The following is a 23,882-nucleotide window of genomic DNA, read 5'->3' as shown; positions in this document are numbered from 1 at the left end:
ATCTAGGAATGTTTTTAAGTACACCTTTGATTTTATTTTTTAAAAAAGATTTCAATATGTATTTCAATGTTAAATATAGGACATTTATTTATTTGATATGGTTTTATATTCTTTCTTTCCTAAACAAAGTCAAGAAAAGAAAGACATCTTATTCAACTATAAATGTTATTACTTAGGTCAATGGCTAATGTCTTATAAAAATTATCTTATTAGGGAAATAAATGTTATCCATTAGATTAAGCAAACTTTTATATACCCATATTTGGGGGAGGATGGAGGACAGATAGTGCAGGATAGAACAAATGCATACAGAATTTTAAGTTTTAGTCTATACTGTACAGTATTATAATCAGGATCAAGATAAAATAAAAATAATCATAAAATCTTAAGAAATGGAAGGAAGTTTTAGATACGACTTAATCCAGTCTTCAAATGATTATTTATAATTCTCAACACAAGAACAAAAATATCTGAAGCAGGAAATGACTTCAGTAAAGCAATTATTCTCCACTATTTTCAATGTTCTGCAAGCTCATTGATCTGTGTGTATTACTTTCTTCTAACTAAGCAGACTCAGTTGTTAAGGGAAAAAACATTGACTGTATCTTTAAATTTCTGAAATTAGAGATATCATACTCACTGTATAAGATTCAACTAATACGGTGGTTTCTAGGGCTAGTTTCTGCTCCTGTTCAATATTGTACCCCACATAGCACAGTTTTTCTTTAATCATGCGAACAGTTTCAAAATCAGCAGAATGGTTGAAGGCATATCCTCGAAGCAGAAGCAGCTGATACAAAAATAAGAGAAGGTGAGCATCGCCATTTCTATTTTTAGATCTTTAAATCTGCAGAATAATAGTAATACTTACACAGTGTTTTTAAGGTTTGTAAAATGCTTTATCTACAGCTTTATTTGATTCTGACAATCCCTCAGTGAGGGAGACACCATTATTATCCTCCTATGACCTGATTTGAAAATCAGGCACAAGAAAGTTCAGTGGCTCATTAAGTAACAGAATTTAAATCTGAGATTCTTCTGATTCCAAATCCCATGTTTTTTGTTCTGCTGCCTCATGTGCACATGATGAATTAAATACTAGCAACTTCTTCCCTCATCTTTATTTATACTTTCAAAGTCTATATTCCATATCCATACTCACTTCTCAATTCCCTTCAATTTGACTTTGCTCTCAATCACAACTCAAAATTCTCTCTTATAGCACTTGTTCATGAAATAAAAAAGATTCTGTGAAAACAATTTAATCAAAAATAAGACTTTGAAAGACATGTATTCATAGAAATATATTAAACTACATTTATGAAAGGTAGTTATCTCATCTTTAGAGAGCTGATGTTCAGATAATTACTTTTGGACACAACAATTCATTCAGATCCAAGACTTATTAACAGATCTATACTAAAGAGTTGGAGGAGTTGTGGTCTTAATGAAAGAAAAAATTACCCCCAAGAAATTACACACCCTTGAAGTATTAAAAGTATGAAAAGGATACAATACAGCTTTTTCTTCTACTTGATATTCTTTCATTAAACAAAAATTTATATGGGAAAAACATTCTGTGACCCCATATTTGCCATGAAAATCTTCCAAAGATCCCCACACCCATGATTAGCAATAACAATCTTTATTCAACTATGAAATGAAATGTATCACAATTCCTTTACAACAGGGACTTCATAGTCAATATATAGGAATTAGAAGGAAGGTCAAACATAATCAAGTCAACCAGGATGTAGTAAATACTAGCTCAGAAATTAAGGGATGGTCATTTAAACCATAAATAAATAATGGGAGACGGATCTGGTAGCTTTTATAGCAAGTCTTTTTCTATACATTCTAATGGTGAGTAAAGTTTCTCATCTGGAAGATTTCCAATTATCTTATGTCTTCAACCAATCTTTACCAACTCTTGAGTTTCTCTGATCTAACTCTCCCCATCCCAGCCTCAATTATTCCCTTTCTTACAGATTTGCTTTAATTTCTCCTATCCAAAAATTAACCACTACTTTTCCAAATAAGCCTTCCCCTAACTTCTCAACCTTTCAGTTTCTCTTTTCTTTTTACATCTCAACTTCTAACATCATTAATACTCAAGAGTATCTATACACACTGCCTTATCACTTATGTTCCCCCCTTCAATATGGCTTTCTTCTATATCACTATAATGAAACTTCTCTCTTCGAGGTCACTGAAAATTTCCAATGGCTTCTTCTCCATCTTCAGTCCTTTCTTTTCAAGTTTTTGCAAGGCAATGGGATTAAGTGACTTGCCCAAGGTCACAAAGCTAGGCAATTATTATGTGTCTGAGGTTGGATTTGAACTCAGGTCCTCCTGAAACTAGGGCCAGGGCTCTATCCACTGTGCCACCTAGCTGCCCCCTCTTCAGTCCTTTCTACTGCAAGTGACACTTTTTCCTCTTTCCCTCTTTTCTACTCCAATACTCTCTATTCCCTTCTATGTTCCTTTATTTTTGGTTGTCCTACCTCAACTCAAGTCTTTCCTTTTTCTAATCACTAAATAGAGATTTTAATCACGATTGACCCCAGCTCTCTTGTTTGACAATCTGGCTTATCATATAAATCATTGCCATTACCTCTATTGACCTGCTCTAGTTTTACATGTTCAACTGTTTGCTAGGTATTTCCACCCCATCCCCTAAGAACATCTTAAACTCAACATACCCAAAACTGAATTCATCACTTTTGTCCAAAACCTACAGTCACCCACTTGTCATTTTTTGTTTCACTTCTCCATTTCCCTTCTCCCCACAACATCCTAATTCTACCTCTGAATTCCCTTATATCCCATCCTATGCTTTCTATTCCTACTTCTACTTACCTAGTCAAAGCCCTCATCATTCTTTTAGCCTATTATGTCATTTTTATATAACTTCAAATAATAGTCCATTTTACAGATGAGGAAAGAGACTCTGAGGTTGTGACTTTCCCTAGGTAACAAAGAATTAATAGTATATCAGAGTCTTAAACATGGGTACTGATTTCAAATTCCATATGCATTTACTATTGGTACCCCTAGTTGCTCTTTATCTAATCCTTTACAATGCTAGCAGTGCATTTCCTCCCGTATACCTTGTTTCACAAAACTCATACTGAAAAAAAAGCTTTAGTGGATTATCATTACATATACATATATATTTTTAAGGTTTTTTTTGTAAGGCAAATGGGGTTAAGTGGCTTGTCCAAGGCCACACAGCTAGGTAATTATTAAGTGTCTAAGACCGGATTTGTACCCAGGTACTCCTGACTCCAGGGCCAGTGCTTTATCCACTGCGCCACCTAGCCGCCCCTATCATTACATATTAAATAAAATATAAACTAGTTAGCCTAGCATTCAATGCTTCCCATTATCTGGAGTTAACTTATCTTTTAAATCATATTTCATAGGACTCTGCAAAGACTTGATACAGAAGCTGAACTCGATTTTTTCTTTGCCTCATATAATACTCGGTCTTCTGACTTGAAGGATGCCAACTTCTGCTTAAATTCTTTTCTTCCCTCATCTCTTCCTACTGATAACCTTCCTCACATTTAAGGCCCAGTTCAATTCAATAAAGAACAGACATTATATCAGTTATTGAAAAAAATATATACAGGAATCTTAAGAGAGCAAAAATATCCTTTAAATATATTCAACTGATTTCTAACTGGAAAAAATATTAAATGGAGTAGAACTTAAATAATTAGGCACTGAAACATCTGGATTATGTAAATCCTATTACCTGTTCTAAAAGTTCCTGGGGAAAACATTACTGGGTAGCTACTTTACACAGAAGAATTCTTTTCCATTATATCTTCTATACATTGGAGTTGAGAGATTTTTTTTGATATTCTCTGAAATGAGTAAGATCAGTTCTAAAGTAAACTTAACAGAGTGCATTTTAATGAAGACAAACCAGAAACCATTTCATTTGATTTTCTCCCTCCAGCTTACCTTGATAAGGTACCTGGTAATATCCCTCCCAGCAATATCCAGTCTTCTGGTAAGGTGAGGAAGAGAAAAGCCTTCATATACTGGACATATATGAGTTACACCATCACCAGAGTCCACAACAACACCAGTCAATAAACCTAGAAAAGAGAGACTATATATGAAATAAAAGGAAAAAACAGAAAAATTGTAGACAGCAAATTTTAAATATTAGTAAAGAATGCTATCCAGGATATTTATCAACTGGAAAGCTATAAAAACAAACCCTTTCACATCTACAACACAAAACTTCACTTAATATAGTTTCTCTTTTGGACAGTCTGGATAAAAAGGTTGAAATTGTATATAATGGCCGAGACTAAAGAGAAAAATTAAATCTTTCCCTAAAATTTCAAATAAAAAAGCATAAAGCATCAAAAATCCATGAAAATAATAAACATGTATGTATCACTTTACTTTGCAAAGGATTTTACTTATAATATCTATTTGAGATATACAACTATCTTGTGAGGTGAGTACTATAGTTATTTCCATTTTACAGAAGTGGAACTGAGGGTCAGAAGACTTAAGTAATTTGCCCAAGATCACATAACCAGTAGCACTCAGAGACAGAATTCAAGCTAAGTTCTTCCTGAGGTCAAGGCTGGAACTTATACCTTATGCCAACACTTTCAAGAAATAAATTTGGTGAAAAATATATGGTAGGGGTAGATCTGAATAGGCACTGAAGACAAATCTGTTAAGAGTAATAAGGCTTAAAAAAAAAGAGTAATAAGGCTTAAAGAAATGTGAGAAATTCAAAACTCTTATCCTAGAATGTCCTAAGCACTGAGACTATTTATTGACTATTCTCTCTTACTTGACCATTTCCACTCTACTTCCCCTCCCCCCATCCCCACCTAATGCCACATTGTCCTGGTTTTCTGAATCTTCTTTTGCCCCTTCTCCCTCATAATGCAGGCTCTTATTTCTCAAAGTCCTACTCTTGACTCTTATTTTCTATCTGTGCTCTCCCTTCCTGATATCATTTATTTCCAAGGTTAAACATCAGATGTGAAATCATTGCCCTTTAATTCAGGTGCCTCTTCTACTGCTTACTCTCTGTGATCTTATACCTGTTAACTTCCTCTCCACTCCTCCGTTGTGGACTAAATAAACAGCAAAGTTCCTCCCTCCCTCCCTATAATTCATTTCAAACTTAATAAATCTAAAATCTGAACTTTTCTTTTCTATATCAATATTGCCTCTTCTTTCTGAATACCACTCCTCAGTAACCCAAGCTTGCAACTTGATTATCTTTAACCACTTTCTCTTTTGATTTTAGGCTTCAATCTCACATCCACACCCTCTTTTCCCTTTTCCATTGTATTACCACTTAGTGAAGGTCCTTACTGCCCCTCTAACAACAATCCTTGTCTGAAGTATCTTCCCACCAAAACCATCCTACATATCATTGACAGATTGGCACCTGAGTAAAATAAAAACAGACTTGTTGTACTACCAATGTTATGAAGTTGTTAGGAAAGCATTTTGTAAACCTTAAAGTGCTTAATAAAATTGAGTAATATTTGCCTAATAAAAGTCATCAAATACATTAGTACTTAATGTTTATTAAACAAGTACCTAGAATAGTCCTTAAAAGCAAAATTAAAAAAACTTGAGTTGAATTGTGAATAAATAAAAATCTCTTACATTCCCTAGACATCTGGTGAGAAAAATTAATATAAGAAAAAAAGATTTTATGGATTACTCGGAAAACAAATTTTAGTATTTTATGCATAAGCATTTAATAAACCTTGTTACTATTTTAAAAAATATAATTCTGCTGTGAGAGAATAATTTTTTTAAATTTTACTTATTTAAGGCAATGGGGGTTAAGTGAGTTGCCCAAGATCACACAGCTGGGCAATTATTAAGTATCTGATGTCACATTTGAACTCAGGTCCTCCTGACTCCAAGGCTGGTGCTCTATCCATTGCACCATCTAGCTGCCCCAAGAATAATTTTATTATTTTACAAGATTTCCTGGTGATAATGAGAGCACATGCAATCCTAAAAACTAATGAATATGGGTCAAAAACCAATCTAATCAATCAGAATACATTTACTACCCTTTACTTAAGTCTTCAAAACTTCAAACTATTATATGTTTTGGACACAATACCTATTAATCACTAGGTAATGTCTGAGAAGAGCTAGGTGGCAAAGTAGATGGAATGCCCAGACTGGAATCAGGAAGACTCCTCCTTCTGAGTTCAAATGTGGTCTCAAACACTTCCTAGCTGTATGACTCTGGGCAAGTCACTTAAACCATACTTGACTCAGTTTCTTCATCGAATAGCTGGAGAAGGAATCGGCAAATCATTCTAATATTACTGCCAAGAGAACCCAAATGGGGTCACAAAAGAGTTGGATATGACCAAAACAACTCAACAACAAAAACGTCTGGGAAGCAAGAAAGATCTAAATAAATTAGTAAATTCATCTTCTTTTAATATTTCAATATAAAAGGATAACAATAATTCATTAGCTTCAGTAAAAACGTCTAGATTACAATAGCTATTACATGAAGCTAGGTCATTCTAAATACTTTTTATGAAAATGTAGATCTTTATTCTTATATGCATAAGTACTAAAAAAGGAAGATATTGGAAAACAAATTATTAGCCTTAAAATTAAAGTATAAACAAGACTAAGAAATTTTAAAATGATTTTTAAAAAATTATATATTTGATCCTTACTTGTTTTTTATATACATGATAATTTTAAACAAAAACATCTTTAGGGAATCATTTAGTATTTTAAACATTTTGGTAGTCTAATTATAATGACTAAAGTTCAGTCTCAAGGAAGAAATGAGAAAAAGCACTTCCTTCATTTTATTGAAGAGGTGAAGATATGTGAGAATAGAATATTGCAAATGTTGTCATACATAGGCAATGTATTAGTTTGTTAGTTCAATTAAACTGTTAACTTTTTAAAAAATATTTTAAAAACTAGATGGCTTGCTAAGTTGGGGCTGGAGAGAAGTCAGATCAGCATTTATAAAGCTAAGAGTCAGGCACTGTGGCAAGTCCTAGGAATTCAAAAATAGGCAAAAAACAGTCCCTGCTCTCAGGAAGTTTATACTCTAATGGGGAAGACAAATAATAATGTCCTGCTAAGATTTACACAGAATAAATGGTTAATATCAGGAGGAAGGCACGAAGGTCAAGGAAGACTGGAAAAGTGCTTAAACTAGAAGGAAAACGGAAACTTGGGAGAACCAGAATTAGAGAGGGACTGTCAAGTGCTAGGAACAGTAAGGCTGTTGGTATTACTGCGTCACACTAAGATGTAAGAGAAATGAGTAAAAAGACTGAAAAAGTAGACTGCAAGCACAGGTTATGAAGGGCTTTAAAGGTGAAACAGAGGATTTTATATTTTACCCTAGAGGTAATAGGAAGTCATTTACAGGAAGTTTACTGAAGGGGAGAAGCAGCAACATGGTCAAATCTTTGTGTCAGGAAGATCAACATGAAAACAGAAAAAAATATGTATTGGAGTGGGAAGAGAAGAGGCAGGAAAATCAACAAGACTATAATCCAGGTATGAGGTAATGAAGGTTTATACCAGTCTGGTAAGCAAAAGAAAAGAAGAGGGCATGTACTAGAGATGCTGCAAAAGAAGAAATAACAGGTCTTGACAAGTTACAGGATATGGGGGTGGGGGTAGGCATGTAGATAAGGGGAAAAGTTGCAAGATGACAATGTGATTGTCAGCCTAGGGTACTCGGAGGGTGCAGGCAGTATTTACTCGACAGTAATAAGGTAGGTAGGAAGAGGAAAGGTTTTTTTGGGGGGGTGGGGGGTGGGGATGAGTTCAGTTTCAGATGTGTTGAATTTAAGATGTCTATTCTATAGGGAGATGATGATGTAAGACTAAAGGTTGAGAGAGAGGTTGGAGCTGGATAAATAAATATGGAGAATCTGAGATGATAGTTAAATCTAGTAAAACTGATTTGACCACCATGTAAAAAAGTACAAAGGGCCTTCCCTTGGGCAACACTCGTGAACTGACAATACCTGGATGGAGATCCAGCAAAGGAAACTGAGGAGTGGTCTTAGAATTAAGAAGAGAAACAGGGAAAGAAATGTGGCAGAAAAGACCAGAAAGAAGAGCTGGAAAGAGAGAGAGAGGTGTTAATGTCTTAACTCTGTAAGAGGTCAAGAAGGATGAGGGTGAAGGGCTAAAAGAATTAAGAGATCATTACTAATTTTGTAAAGAGCAGTTTCAGCTGAATAAAAAGTAGGCAGCCAAACTGTAGAAAGTTAAGAAAATGAAAGGAAAAGAAATGGAAGCACATCTACAAAACAGTCTTCTCATATAGTTTAGCTATGAAAGGGAGGAGAAACCAAGGATGACAACTAGTGGGAATAGAAAAAAACTAAGTGAGGGTTTTTTTGAGAAAGAATAGACATATACACATGTCTGTAACCAGTAGACAGGAAGTGAGTAACTGAAAATTACTGAGAAATAATAATAATGTAAAGGGAAGGTGGGGAGGAATCTAGGGCAGAAGACAATATGGAAAAAACCTTCTGCTTATAAAGGGATTTGCTTTTGTAAGGAGAAAGGTCGCCTCTTTGTGTCAAAAGGGGAAATGAGTATACCTAGAGAATCTGAAAAAAATCATCTAAAAAATTACTAGAAATAATTAGCAACTTTAGCAAAGTAGCAGTATATAAAATAAAACCTCATAAATCCTCAACATTTCTAAATATGACTAGCAAGATGCAGAAGAAAGAGCTAGAAAGAGAAATCCCATTCAAAGTAACTTCAGACAATAATATAAAATACCTGGGAGTCTACCTGTCAAGGCAGACCCAGAAAACTTTTTGAAAACAATTACAAAACATTTCTCACACAAATAAAATCAGATTTAAATAACTAGGCAAATATCAACTGCTCATGGATAGGCTGAGCAAATATAAAATGACAATTCTACCAAAATTAAACTACTTGTTTAGTGCCCTACCAATCAAAATTCCAAAAAATTACTTTAATGGGTTAGAAAAAATTCTAAGTAAATTCATATGGAGAAATAAAAAGTCGAGAATCTCCAGGGATTTAATGAAAAAAAGTGCAAAAGAAGGTGGCTTAGTCTGACCAGATCTAAAATTATATTATCAGTCATCAAAACTGTCTGGTGGGGTGGCTAGGTGGCACAGTGTATGATAAAGCACTGGTCCTGGAATCAGGAGTTCCTGGATTCAAATCCGGTCTCAGATATTTACTAATACCTAGCTGTGTGGCCTTGGGCAAGCCACTTAACCCACCCCATTTGCCTTGCAAACAAAAACAAAAACCAAAAAAAACTGTCTGGTATTGGCTAAGAAATAGAGTAGTGGATCAGTCGAATAGACTAGGTGCAAAAGAGATAGCAGGAAATGATTATAGTAATCTGCTGTTTGATAAACCCAAAGAGTCCAGCTATTGGGATAAAAACTCTCTCTTTGATAAAAACTTTTGGGAAAATTGGAAGTTAGTATGGAAGAAACTTGGATTAGACCAACACCTCATACCCTTTACCAAGATAAAATCCAAATAGTTACAGGACACAAACATAAAAAACAATACTATAAGCAAATTAGAAGATCAAGGACTAGTCTACCTGTCAGATATACGTAAAGGGAAACAGTTTAAGACCAAGGAAAAGATGGAAAACACTATTAAAAATAAACTAGATAATTTTGATTACATTAAATTAAAAAGCTTTTGCACACCAAAACCACTGTAACCAAGATCAAAAGACATGTAGTAAATTGGGAAATAATTTTTACGACTAGTATTTCTGACAAAGGACTTGTCTCTAAAATATACAGAGTACTGAGCCAAATTTAAAAAAAAAAAAAAAAGACAAGCCATTCCCAACTGAAAAATGGTCAAAGGATATGCAAAAGCAATTCACAGATGAGGAAATCAAAGCAAGTCACAGGAAAAATTGCTCTAAATCACTAATTATTAGAGAAATGCAAATTAAAACACTCTGAGGTACCACCTCACACCTCTCAGACTGGCCAATATGACCAGAAAGGACAATGATCAATGTTGGAAGGAATGTGGGAAATCTGGGACACTAAGAAATTGTTGGTGGAGCTGTGATGTGAATTTATCCAACCTTTTTGGAGAGCAATTTGGAATTAGACAAAGGCCAACAAAAATGTGCATACCAAGATGATGACAGGAGAAGGGCCTCTCCTAGGTGTTCTCTCCATAATATCTCAAAAATCTTAAAATTATGACTCTAACTAAATTTTTGAGAGACAGAACCCACAGAGATCCAGTGAGGCAGTTCTCCTGATGAAGGTAACCTGAAAAATAGTGGAAAGGCTCTGCTCTATGGGCTTAGAGGGATGGTTTGCCAAAGTGAAGAAACTTCAGCTTCCTGGAGGCAGCCCCAGGGCACCTGGGAGCCACAGCTCATGGCAATGGGGGCAGTTCCCTGACCTACACCCCAGGGAGCACTGGGCACAAATTGGGAGGATCAGCAGAGGGGACCTCTGCCACAGTGAGCAGAAGCCCAGGCCCTCAGGACAGTTGCAGCAGATAATGCAGTCAGTTCAGCAGCCCAGATCCAGCAAATGGAAGCAGGCATGGAGCCAGTAAGCAGGAGTGGAGCTGGTAAGCAGGAGCCCCCAGGCAACCAAGCCTTGAGTGCTCAGCCCACCTAAGGTAGGGGAGTGAAGAGAGACTTCAGAGGTCTGTCCTTTGTACCTGGAACAGGATTCTGGGGCTCTGACCACATTCAGATCCTGATCCCAGTCTAGGCCCTCCATAGAACAAGCCCCCCCCCCCCCAACTCAGCCCTGTGGCAGAGGGGTGCACTTGTGGTCATTCACAGACCAGGAGGGAAGTCAGAGCTTCACACACTGAGATCCTTGTGGGGGGGGTCCCCAATAGTACTCAAAAGCTCAGGAAGCACCCCAAAACCAGGCACAGGCTGGAGAAATGACTAAACGGAGAAAAAAGAGGAACACCATTGAGAAATACAGCGTCTATGATCCCAAGAAGGATCAAAATACTCAATCTAAAGATGAGAAGTATAAGCTCTGGCATCTAAAGACTCCAAGAAATGGAAATTGGGCTCAAGCTATGACAGAGCTCAAAAAAGATTTTGAAAATCAAGTAAGGGAGATAGAAGAAAAATTGGGAAAAGAAATGGGAGAGATGCAAGAAAAAGATGAAAAAAGAAAACAGCAGCTTAGTCAAGGAGATTCAAAAAAAAAAATGATGAAGAAAACAACATGTTAAAAACCAACATAGGTCAAATGGATAAAACAGTTCAAAAAGTTATTGAGGAGAAGGATGCTTTAAAAAGCAGAATTGGTCAGATGGAAAAAGAGATAAAGTTTTCTGAGGAAAACAAATCCTTCAGATGCAGAATGGAGCTAAAGTAAGCTGATGACTCTGCAAGAAGTCAAGACACAATATTTCAACACCAAAAGAATGAAAAATGAGAACAAAATGCGAAACATCTCACTGAAAAAAAACAACTGATCTGGAAAACAGATTCAGGAAAGCTAATTTAAAAATTATTGGGATACCTGAAAGTCATGATCAGGAAAAGAGCCTTGACCTCATTTTTAAAGAATTCCTACAGGAAAATTGCCCAGATATCCTAGAAGCAGAGGGCAAAATAGAAATTGAGAGAATCCACTGATCTCGCCCAGAAAGAGATCCCAAAATATAACCCCCAGAAATATTATAGCCAAGTTCCAGAACTCCCAGGTCAAAGAGAAAATATCACACACGCCCAGAAGGACACAATTGAAATATTGTGGAACTGTAGTCAAGATCACAGAGGACTTAGCAGCAACTACAATAAGGGCTCATAGGGCTTGGAATGTAATATTCCAGAAGGCAAAAGAGCTTGGAACGCAACCAAGAATCAACTACCCAGCAAAACTGAACATCCTCTTCCAGGGGAAAAGATGGACTTTCAATGAACCAGGGGAACTTCAATTGTTCCTGTTGAAACAACCAGAGCTGAACAAAAAATCTGACCTTCAAATACAAGACTCAGGTGAAGCATAAAGAGTGAAGGGTAATATATGAGGGACTTAATAAAGATGAACTGCATAGAAAAATTATACAGATAAAATTCATATAAAACTTCTCATTTAATAGAGCAGGTAGAAGGAGCTTTTATAGATGAAGCACAGAAGAGAGCTGAATTTGAAGATATAATATAGTATAAAAATGGAATCAATTGCTAAAAGGAAAATGTAATGGGAGTAAGAGAAAGGAGAGGCAAAATAGGCTAAGATATTTCATATAAGATTTTTTTTTTTATTGCAATGATATGGAAGGGGGGAAGACAAAGGGGACTGAGAGAACCTTCACTCTCAGAGGTGACTCAGAGAGGAAACAGCACACACACTCAATGGGGTATAGACATCTAGAGTAAAAAGGAGAGAAGGAGGATGGGGGGGGGGATGTGAGTGATGGAGGAGATGGTGGATCCTGGGGGAGAGTGGTCAGATATAACACATTTTCTTTTTGACTTCTTGCAAGGGGCTGGGACTGGGTGGCCTGTTCAGGACCATGGGGCCAGGTAGTTGCTGGGTCTCAAGGGTGGTATGTGGGCTTGGGGCCTATTGGCCCCAGGGCTGGTGATCAGTTCACTGCACCACTCAGCTACCCTACAGCACATTTTAGAAGAGGGACAGAATGAAAGGAGAGAGAAAATATAGTATATGATAGTGGAGAGCTATGAATGGAGGAAGTTGCGATCAGCAACAGCAACAGTGGAAAAACATGGAAGTAGCTTTTGTGATGGACTTATCATAAAGAATGTGATCTACCCAAGACACAGCTGGTGGTGTTGGAACATAGAATGAAGCACATTTTTTTCCTCTTTACTTTATTTCTCATGAGGGTCTATATTTGGGGGGGGGGTCAGGGGGTATTATGTTTACTCTTAAACAAGAATATTTTAGTAATATATTAAAAAAACATCATTTGTACAAAAATAAAAAAATAAATTTTTAAAAAATATCCTAAAAAAATGATCCAGAAATACTATTACTGGGTCTATACCCTGAAGAGATTATGGAAAGAGATTATGGAAAAGGGTTAAAAACATCACATGTACTAAAATGTTCATAGCAGCTGTTTGTGATGGTAAAGAAATGGAAACTGAGTGACTATTCATCAATTGGGGAATGGCTTAACAACCTGTGGTATATGTATGTGATGGAACACTATTGTTCTATTAGAAACCAGAAGGGATGGGTATTGAGGGAAGCCTGTAAGGATTTGCATGAAACTGACACGGAGCGAGATGAGCAGATCCAGAAGAACACTGTACACCCTTAACAGCAACATGGAAGTGATGATCAACCTTAGTAACACTTGCTCATACCAACAGGGTTAACAATCAGACACAATTTTGGAATATCTGTGACGAACAATGCCACCTGTATCCTGAGAAAAGAATTGTGGAGTTTGAACAAAGATCAAAGACTATTACCTTTAATTAAAAAAAATAAATGTTATCTTATTATATAATTATGCTATACCTCATACTATATGTTTCCTCCTTAAGGGTATGATTTCTCTCTTATCACATTCAACTTATTTCAATGCATACTATGGGTCGATGTAAAGACTAACAAATTGCCTTCTGTGGGGGTTGGGGGGGGAAGTAAGATTGGGGGGGAAATTGTAAAGCTCAAGATAAATAAAACCTTTCTAAAAAAGGGGGGGGTAATGAAGGAGATAGCTGTAGACAGCATATAAATGATCTGAGATAAAGAACAAGGAGGAAGAGAGAATTTTGCTAATAGCCTCAGATTTTTCAGTGAAATGTGAAACAAGGTTCACAGATGAGAGGGTAAAGGGGAAGCACTGTGGGAGATTGGAGGGATGACAAATTTTGGAAAAATAGTTGTGATGAATTGGATAGTAAATTGATTTGTGATAAGATATAAAAAGGATTGCCTTGCCATAAGATGAAGGGGAAAGAGACTCAAGACAAGAGAACAGAGTTTAACTGGCTCACCAAAGTGCCAGATGGGGAACAGAAGAGAATATAACCAATACTGAGAAGTGGTAGGCTTAGGGTTTTGGAGAAGACAAAACAGGGCATGGAGTTTCAGAGTTCATGAATATGGAGGGGATAATTTTGTGTGATGGCAGTGGTTGTGTTAGGATAGAGAAGTGGCTGTTAGGATGCTGAAGAATTGAGAGGTAAGGGTGTTTTGTTGATGTCCCTTAATATAAGGACAAGAGTTTGGGAAGAAAAGAAGACTATGAACCAGTCAATGAGTTCACTGAGGGAACAAAGAGTATATTAAAGGTCATTCATAGACATCAGCCACTAGAATCTTGATAAATTGGTACTGAAGAGTCTCAAAGGCTCATTGGTGGAAGGAAGACCTGAAAGTAGCAATGAGGAACAAGGAATATTACAACAATATTACAATTACCCAATTTTTACCAGTCCTGGAAAGGGTGGCCAGGGAAACAATATCACCAGGATGAAGTCACAGCAATTATAAGACGACATAGGAAGAAAGGAAAAGGTTTAAGAGTAAATATAGTTTGTTACCAATGGACCAGGCATTTCAGAAAGCATAGCAGAAGGGTTGGTTGGTTTCATGTAGTAAAATGGGGCAGGGGAGGAGGTGACTGAGGATGGGAATAAGAGAGGGATGGAGAATGGGACTCAAATAATGGCAACTGGGGTTTCAGAATCATAGGAACAGAGTGGGTGTGACCGAGTAGAAGATGTCAATCCTTGAGAAATGGAATTCAAGGAGGTCCTAAGGGGTTCAGCCTTGGGTGAAGTTCTTACAAGGTTATCAAGCAAGAAGTATGGCTACAACTGGATGGAGAAGGGGAAGAGAATAGAGGATTCCTACATATTAGCATAGTAATGCCAATAAAGTTGTATCTAAAGGGGGTGCCTAGAGCACAGTGATATGGATGCTCAGGTACAGAAATAAATATACAAAACTAAAAGCCATCAATATTTTTAAAAAAAAATATTAAATATTCTTAGACAAGTGATTCTAGACAACTTTGAGTTGGGCAATGAAGCCCAGAAGTGCTAAAAGTTTGGACACCTCTGCTTTAAAATGTCTGGAAAGAACTTGAGTTCCAAAAATCTTTTCGGTCATACAGTACCTGACAACTTATGATTAAGGAAATGTTAAGGTGAAGCAAACAATCTGTAATATCAAAAATCAAATACCAAACCTTAGATGTCATCTTCAAACACTAGTAGTAGAAGACTATCTTTAATTTGAAATCAATAAATAATTTCAGCTTAATTTCCAGTTAACACAGAAATGCCCTAAATACATTTATGTGGAACTGTAGCGGCAGTTTTTAGCAGGGGAAGCAATGCAAGCTTTCAGATATTGCTGTTATCCCAGCTTCCTATTTCATACTGTATTATGCATTATTATAAAATTATCATTTTCTCCTTTTAATTATAACCCTATTACTAAATTCAATTCAAACATTTATTGAGTTTTTATTTGGTTTTACAAGGCAGTATGGTTAAGTGACTTGCCCAAGGTCAGTCACACAGCTAGGTAATTATTAGGTGTCTAAGGTCAGATTTGAACTCAGGTCCTCCTGACTCCAGGGTCAGTGCTCTATCCACTGCACCATCTAATTGCCCCCTGGAGTTTTTATTATTTGAAAGATATTATACTGAATTCTGAAGAAAAAAAAATAGGAAAAGGCAAATACACAAATAACCAAAATATCAAAATATTGAGGAGAGTCTCTCAACAAGTATTAACCAATAGAGAGTACTTACTATGGGCACTGTATTAAGCACCAAGGATTCAAAGCAAGGCATGAACAGTCCAATGGTCAAAGAGCCAACAATGGGAGGCAATACTTAAGTAATTATACATGTTAGATCTATACATTATAAATAGAAGGTAATCTCAGAGAAAATGCACTAGTGGGAGTAGGAGGAGTAGCACAAAGAGTACGAAGAAGGCAGAGACTAAGAAAGGCTTCTTACATAAGGTGGGATTTAAACTGAACCGTCAAGGAAGTCAGGAGGCAGAAATGAGGAGAGCATTCTAATCATGGTGACAGTCAATAAAAAAGATATGAAATCAAGAGACCACTTCGCTGCCTGAGAGCTTCACTTCTTAAGAAAATCACTGTGGAATTCAATTGATTGTGGTTGTGGTTGCAGAGCTCTGAGAGCAAGCCCACAGCTGTAGCACTCATCACCATTACACATCCCAAAGCTTGGGACAGCTAGGTGGCACAGTGGATAGAGCACCAGCGATGGAGAATACTATCTATATCCAAAGAAAGAACTGAGAACCAAAGACTATTACCTTTAATTTATTTTATCTATCTATCTATCTATCTATCTATCTATCTATCTATCTATCTATTTTGGTTTTTGCAAGGCAATGGGGTTAAGTGGCTTGCCCAAGGCCACACAGCTAGGTCATTATTAAGTGTCTGAGGCCAGATTTGAACTCAGGTACTCCTGACTCCAGGGCCAGTGCTCTATCCACTGTGCCACCTAGCCGCCCCTATTACCTTTAATTTAAAAAAAAAGTTATCTTATGTAATTTTGCTAGCTCTTGTATTTTATTTTTTCCCATAGGGATATAATTTTTCTCTCAACACATTCAATTTTGATCAATGTATAGCATGGAAGCAATGTAAAGATTATCAGACTGCCTTCTGTGTGTGTGTGGGGGGGGAAAGCAAGATTAGGGGAAAAATTGTAAAATTCAAAAATAAATAAATAAATTTTTATAAAAGAAAAAAAAAGTACCCCTGTCTGAGGCTGCATTTGAACTCAGGTATTCCTGACTCCAGGGCTGGTGCTCTATCCACTGTGCCACCTAGCCACCCCTAAAAAAGATTCTTAAACACTTTTTTAAAATCACTTTGGCATCTGAATGGAGACAGAATTGGGAGTAGAGAGAAACTTGAGGAGACCCATCAGAAAACTACTATAATATAATCTAGCCATGTTGTGATGAAGGTCTGAACTAGAGTAGTGGTTGAGTTGAAAGGTTACATATACAAGAGATATGTGAAGGTAGAAACGAAAAGACTTAGTAACATACTGGGATCATGTAGACTAAATACAAGCGAAGAAGTCAGGATGACATGCTGTGAATCTGGGTGACTGGATGGTAACACACTCATCAGTAAGGTATAGAAGAGGAATGGTGAGGAAAAGAAGATATAAATTCTGTGACATGCTGAATCTGAGATGTTCAAAAGATAGTTGGTGGTACAAAATTTAAAAGTTCAATAGAGAGATTAGAACTGAATATAAGACATGAGAATCTTCTATAATCAGTAGAGATGATAACTGAACTCATGGCAGTTGATAAGATCACTAAGTGAGACTCCAAGGAGGGAAGAAAAAAGGCCCAGGACAGCACTCTGGGGGAGACACCTAATAGTTAATGAGAGTTACCTAGATGATAATATAACAAAGGAAACTGAGAGAATTGAGATAAAGCAGTGTCAAAAATTTAAGATTCTAGAGAGCATAATGAGTTGGAAAAGACAAGTGGTATGGGATCAACGGTGATTGTGGAAAATTTACCATTTCTGACATGGAGAGCTCCTACTTGTCGTGGAAAAAGGCGTGAAAGAGGAGATAGTGAAGCAAAATATCTAAGTGATGTGAAATGAGGAAAGGAAAAGAGAGAGACCTCTCAACCAAAGGTCTCAATTTTTTCAGTGCAGTATAAGATAAGATTCTCTAATAAAAGAGGGTGGGGGAGTAAAGAAAGGAAGCCAGAGGCTTAAAAAGAAATGAAAGGCTTAGAATTGCTTGGTTGTCATCTTTGATTCTGCCTCCCTTGTTCCCCAAAACCAACTGTCTACAAGTCTGTTTCTCACATCTAACTTTTGGTTTTCCACTTTAAATTCAGGTCCTTAGTCATATATTAAAAATCTGGGTCCCCCAGGTTACAGATGTCACCTTTTCTTTCTCCATTTCCCCCTGTAAATTGTGCCACTTTTAAATATTTGATGAAATCTGTGAATACTCACTTTTTCATTGGTATAGTTTACAGTTGGTCCTACATTTTTCACCTGTCCAATTTTTCAGGCTACATGCATCTCCCTAAATTATCATTTCTCTCCTCAAAATCTTTCAGTAACTTCCACAGCATACAGGACCAAATCTAAACTCTTTATGCACTTAAGCTAAAGTCATGATTTATCTCCAATGTACCCCCCCCCCTTCTAAGGTTTTTACAAGGCAAACAGGGTTAAGTGGCTTGCCCAAGGCCACACAGCTAGGTAATTATTAAGTGTCTGAGACCACATTTGAACCCAGGTTCTCCTGACTCCAGGGCTGGTGCTTTATCCATTACGCCACCTAGCCGCCCCTTCTAATGTACTTTCCCAGCCTTATTTCCTAACAAGTCCATAATAACAATTCCTTGCCCTCCAAACAAATCTTGCTTTACTTACTTCTACATTTTTGCTCTTGCTGTTTTTCATCACTCACTTTTTCTTTTTCCTATCCAAGTAAACCTTATTTCTAAGCCCAGTTCTAGACATACATTTTTTGAAATATCCTAGTATTCCAATTTCTTCTGGATTCCTATGAACACCATTAATTGCAGTACCTTTCCACATTCATATCTATTATGTTATACTGTTATGTAACTTTGTCTTATCTCCCTAATGAGAATATAAAACTCAAGGGCAAAACATAGAGTTGTTCTGTATCTTCTCCACAGCAAGGTAAGCAGTAAATACTAAGCCATGAAAGATGATTTGAAAATGAACCTAGAGATCCAGTGAATTTTTTTTTTTTTGCAAGGCAATGCGGTTAAGTGGCTTTCCCAAGGCCACACAGCTAGGTCATTATTAAGTGTCTGAGGCCAGATTTGAACTCAGGTACTCCTGACTCCAGGGCTGGTGCTCTAGTTACTGTGCCACCTAACCACCCTCCAATGAAATTTTTTACTATGCTATTTGGCCAAGATCACAAAACAAGTAGTCATATATATACATATGTCCTTATCACTTGTTACAGTGTCTGATACAAAGTAAGCACTCAGTAAGTGCATCTTTATTCAATCATTCTTTCATTCATGAGTAGTTCTAAAACCAAGGTCACAATGTTAATGAAACATCAATAACCATAAATAGAACAAAAGAAACAATGTAAAGAGAGACATTTAGAGGTGAACAGTCTGTATGCTCCTTTGTATTTACATAATGTCAAAAGACTTAAAGAAAGGTTTTTAGTATGTGGGATGGGTGCCCTGAAGAGGAGGATTTATGGGAGGATGTGTGTTCCCATGTATTCAAATGGCAACCACAGATAATACTGAAATTAGTTAATGAGACTCAAGTACTCACTGAAAAAATATTTTTCAATATATTTTGAAACTTGCTTAAATACTCTAAAACAAATATTTGCATATTTATGTACATAGAAGCAAAAAGTTAAAAAATTCCACTATATTTAATTTCATCATGATAAGTGGTTAATTTAATTAAGATTTTTCATAAATGATAGATGACTACCACAAAATTTTTATTTTAAAAGTTTCAGAGTCTGGAAAGACTTGCATGAATTGATGCTGAGTGAGATGAGCAGAACCAGAAGAACATTATGCACACTAACAACAACATGGAGTGATTGATGATCAACCTTAATGGACTTGTTCATTCCATCAGTGCAATTAATCAGGGACAATTTTAGGGGATCTATGATGGAGAATATACCATCTGTATCCAGAGAAGGAATGTGGAGTTTGAACAAAGACCAAAGCTTATTATCTTTAATTTTTAAAAGCTGTCTCTTTCTTCCTTTTGGATATGATTCTTCTCTCACAACAAATTCAATTTTGATCTATACTTATCATGTATGCAAATGTAAAGCCAATGTCAGACTGCTTTCTGTTGAAGGGAGGGAAGGGAGGGAGAAAAAATTATAAAACTCAAAATCTTGACAAAAAAAAAAGGGTGGAAGAAACTACCATTGTATGTAATTGGAAAACAAATAAAATAGTTATAAAATAAAGAAAAAAGTTTCAGGTTTGTAAACAACCAAAACTGAAAAGAACACTAGCAGGCATTTAAAAGTGTTTATTGAATAAAGCAAGAGCAGAAATACTACAGTAGATGCAATCCTTGGTTTATTCAAATCAATAGTATATGCTCAAAAACACAAATCTAAAGGTTAAATATCTATTACAAATTATTCTGATTTTTCCTTTTCAGTTGATTATAAAATTACCATCCACGATCATCTATACACTTGCTATACCTACATTTCTACTTGTGCCACTTCTCAGGGTAAGGATCTCTATATGTTTATTTTAGAATAAATTAAAGAAAATATTACTAGCCCAAAATTTGCTTCCTTGGTTCAGCAGTATTCAAAAAAGTAGTTAAAAGGTAATTTTATGAATTCAAGGACTATGATATACTAATTTTCCCAAATTAATTCAGATTTAAAATTTATAGCATAGAAAAAACATTTAGAGTATATACAGCAGTGTTTTCCTTCAATTAGAAAATATCCAGTTGAGTAATTAAGAAATAGTTCACTGATACTTAAGTTTTACCTACCTTGAGCATACAAAGTAAGAACAGCTTGAATGGCTACATATACACCAGAAAACTGGTAAGTCTCAAACATGACCTAAAAAGAAATTAAAAATATCCATGACAACAAGAAAAACCTTATAAGTTAATCAACCTTCATTATGTGTTCTTCATTTACTGATTAATTTCCTCTTAAGAAAATGTTATAGAAAACCAAAGCTATACAATTCAGTCCATATTCAATATGAATCTTGCTTTTTAGTTCTAATCATGCTCTCAACTACTAAAGTTGTAACATATTCCCCTAGTTGGATAAGTTTTGTGAAACTCCTTGAATCACATCACATATTTAATAAAACAATACAAAAATGAAAGATTCTGAGCATCTCAATTATTTGACAATTATAAAGAAATTAAACACTTCTACATAAGAACAAGACTACCTCAATCAGTGCTTTCTGTGAGAAATTTTCAATTCAAATTGTAGAATACCAGAGAAGCTCCTCATTCTGACTAGGGACAATAACTTAGAACAGAAATGAGAAGAAAGAACTAAAAATATATAAAGTCAACTAATAAGCATGAGCAAAAATTAGATTTTTTTTTTTTTTTTTGCTATGAAGCAATCCAGCTAGGTTAGGACCCTCTGCTCACCTATCTAAACAACATACCAGTTGGATAGCCAATGGGAAACAGACTTCTTTCAGTAGGTAAATGTCCTTATACCTTGGCTGGATCAGAGTTGTGACTTCTGAGTCACAGGGAACATTCAAAGACTTAAAATCTAATACAGCTGCAAACATTAATCAGGTTTTGATTATGTAAACTATTATTCCCCATAAATTAAACGAACAGTTGAGAAAATTATATTTCTTTAAGTTTGTTTTTTTTGGGAGGCAATGGTGTTTAGGGACTTGTCCAAGATCACACAGCTAATAAGTATCAAGGCTCTAAGGCTGAATTTGAACTCAGGTCTTCCCAACTTCAGGGCCAGTGCTCTATTCCCTGAACCAGCTAGCCACTCCTATAAGTTTTAAAAATATGGGGGGCAGCTAGGTGGCACAATGGATAGAGCACAGGCCCTGGAGTCAGGAAGACCTGAGTTCAAATTTGAACTTAATAATTATCTAGCTGTGTGACCTTGGGCAAGTCACTTAATCCATTGCCTTACTAAAAGCAAAAACAAACAAACAAAAACAAAATAAAAAATAATGAACACTGTTCATAACATAAAAAGTAGTTCATAAAATTTAGGGTTTACTGACATTAAATGTAATAAAGCAGTTACATTAACAACATACTTTGTTAAGCATTCCACTCTATCATCATCTTTTCCTTTTTTTTAAAAGGCAAATTAAAAAAAAGCTTAAAGGGTTAAGTGTCACACAGCTAGTAGATATCTGAGGCTGCATTTGAAGTCAGGTCCTCCTGACTCCAGAGTTGGTATTCTATTAACTGTACCACCTAGCTGCCTCCCTCATCCTCCTTTTATGAAAAGGTGAGACAGATGACTTGATATTCTTAGTTTTCTGTTTCTTACACCGAGTCAAGTTACCAATTCCTATTATTATTTTTTATAGTAGTAAAATACCTTCTATAATCCTGCTTCCTTATATGTAAAAGGAGAGTACTTAAAGCATCTACACATCACAGGATTGTCAAGAGGCTAGTTTGCAAAGTTCAAAATGCTATACAAGTGACTTATTATTAATCTTGCAAGCTTTGTTAGGTCAGGAATCATATCTTAACTATCTCTGTATCCAGGTATACCTATCACAGTGCTTTTCACACATCAGGAGCTTAATAAATGGTAGCTGAATGAAATCAGTTCTTAAAACCATAGCTTGGGGCAGCTAGGTGGCGCAGTGGATAGAGCCCTGAAGTCAAGAGTACCTGAGTTCAAATCTGCCCTCAGACACTTAATACCTAGCTGTGTGGCCTTGGGCAAGCCACTTAACCCCATTGCCTTGTAAAAACTAAAACTAAAAAAAAAGAAAAAGAAAAAAAAGAAAGAAAAAACCCATCGCTTGATACGTAAGCTCTAATTTTTTAAACCTTTAACTTAAATGCTGGCTAGATAACATCTCCCTATTCAAGACCCTTTAAGAGAATAATGGTTCAAAATTCTGTTAACCTTTAAAAGATGGTGTCAACATTGAGCTATAAGCACAAAAACTGAAGAAAAGGCAAAAATTGAACATCTTATATAGTCAAAAATTTAAAAATAAGCAAACTTTTAAAGGTTATATTAAAAAAAGTGATTAGTTTCATCTATACTAAGACAAATTTACTTCATACCTTATCCTAACTAATGTACTGACTCAAAATTAAAAAGCTGAGGTTCTAACCTTGGCTTTGGCACCACTAAGCATGTGAACTTGTATGATCCAGTAAGAATTTATAATGATTCATTGTAAAAGGAAAGGGTTGAACTAGATTCTCTTTGGGCCTAAGTCTCTACACTAAAACACCATACAAATAAAGAGAAATATAAGAGACAAATCATCCATTCTGTTGATGACACAAGACTTTCTTTATTCCTTTTTTCCTTACTTTTATAGGAAAATTACTTACTTTTATTGGAAAGTCATTCACACCTCCAAAGACTAGGAAAGAAGATAACACATATGTATATTTTACCTTTGGAATTCTGTCACAGAAAAATGCATAAATTTACCTCCACAATCTTCTCCCTATTTTTTGTTGGGTTCATAGGAGGCTCCGTAAGTAAGATTTTACAGTTTCTGGTATCTATGTTAAGTTTTTCTGGTCCAAATGTATAGTCCCATAGATGCTTCATATCATCCCAGTTTCGAACTATACCATTTTCCATAGGATAGTTAACCTCTAACATTGACCGCAATTCACTTGCTTCATCACCAACCATAAGATCCTAAAAATCACAATAGGAACATGTTAAGCTATTCAAACTTTTATATACAACATCTTAGAAAATCACGTTACTTTTATATTTTTAAGAATCTTAACTTGAGTAAGACAGTTCCTGATTTATTGTACTACTTTCAAAAATGCACTCTCCCTTAATAGTTTTCAGGGTCACATTAAGCCCTGGCTTTCAAAAGCACCTTGAAAAGTTTCATTTTTGAATGTTACATTTCAATGTATATTGTGGTTTAAGACAATAAATTCATCTTACCTTCTGTTCTCATGATCCCCCAAAAAAAGGTTAATAGCATAAATAAATCCTACATATTGTTGTATTAAAGGCTTTCTGTGTGGTTTCACCTGTTGTTTTTGATCTCATATTTAAGTAATAAAGGGGAAGAAAAAAGCTGATAGAAAAATGCTCAATGTATACAGCATATTGTGCATACTGTTCTTGT

At 35.8% G+C, this 23,882-nt stretch overlaps 1 protein-coding gene across 2 annotated transcripts in view; it reads right to left on the bottom strand.

The window, feature by feature from the left end:
- The window catches only part of ACTR2 (actin related protein 2), a 55,574-nt gene that overhangs the window by 15,247 nt on the left and 16,445 nt on the right, over positions 1 to 23,882 (bottom strand). For both annotated transcript variants that reach the window (XM_074207352.1, XM_074207358.1), the window contains 4 exons: positions 23,216 to 23,431; positions 20,563 to 20,635; positions 3,973 to 4,109; positions 641 to 790 (listed from right to left, as the gene is read on the bottom strand). In XM_074207352.1, the coding sequence (XP_074063453.1) occupies positions 641 to 790; positions 3,973 to 4,109; positions 20,563 to 20,635; positions 23,216 to 23,431 (576 nt within the window). The remainder of the gene's footprint in view (positions 1 to 640; positions 791 to 3,972; positions 4,110 to 20,562; positions 20,636 to 23,215; positions 23,432 to 23,882) is intronic.

The sequence above is a fragment of the Macrotis lagotis genome, chromosome 1, assembly GCF_037893015.1.
Source record: "Macrotis lagotis isolate mMagLag1 chromosome 1, bilby.v1.9.chrom.fasta, whole genome shotgun sequence".
Classification (NCBI taxonomy): Eukaryota; Metazoa; Chordata; class Mammalia; order Peramelemorphia; family Peramelidae; genus Macrotis; species Macrotis lagotis.
Note: the sequence above shows the minus strand (reverse complement) of the source record. Positions and strands in the feature narration are given on the sequence as shown.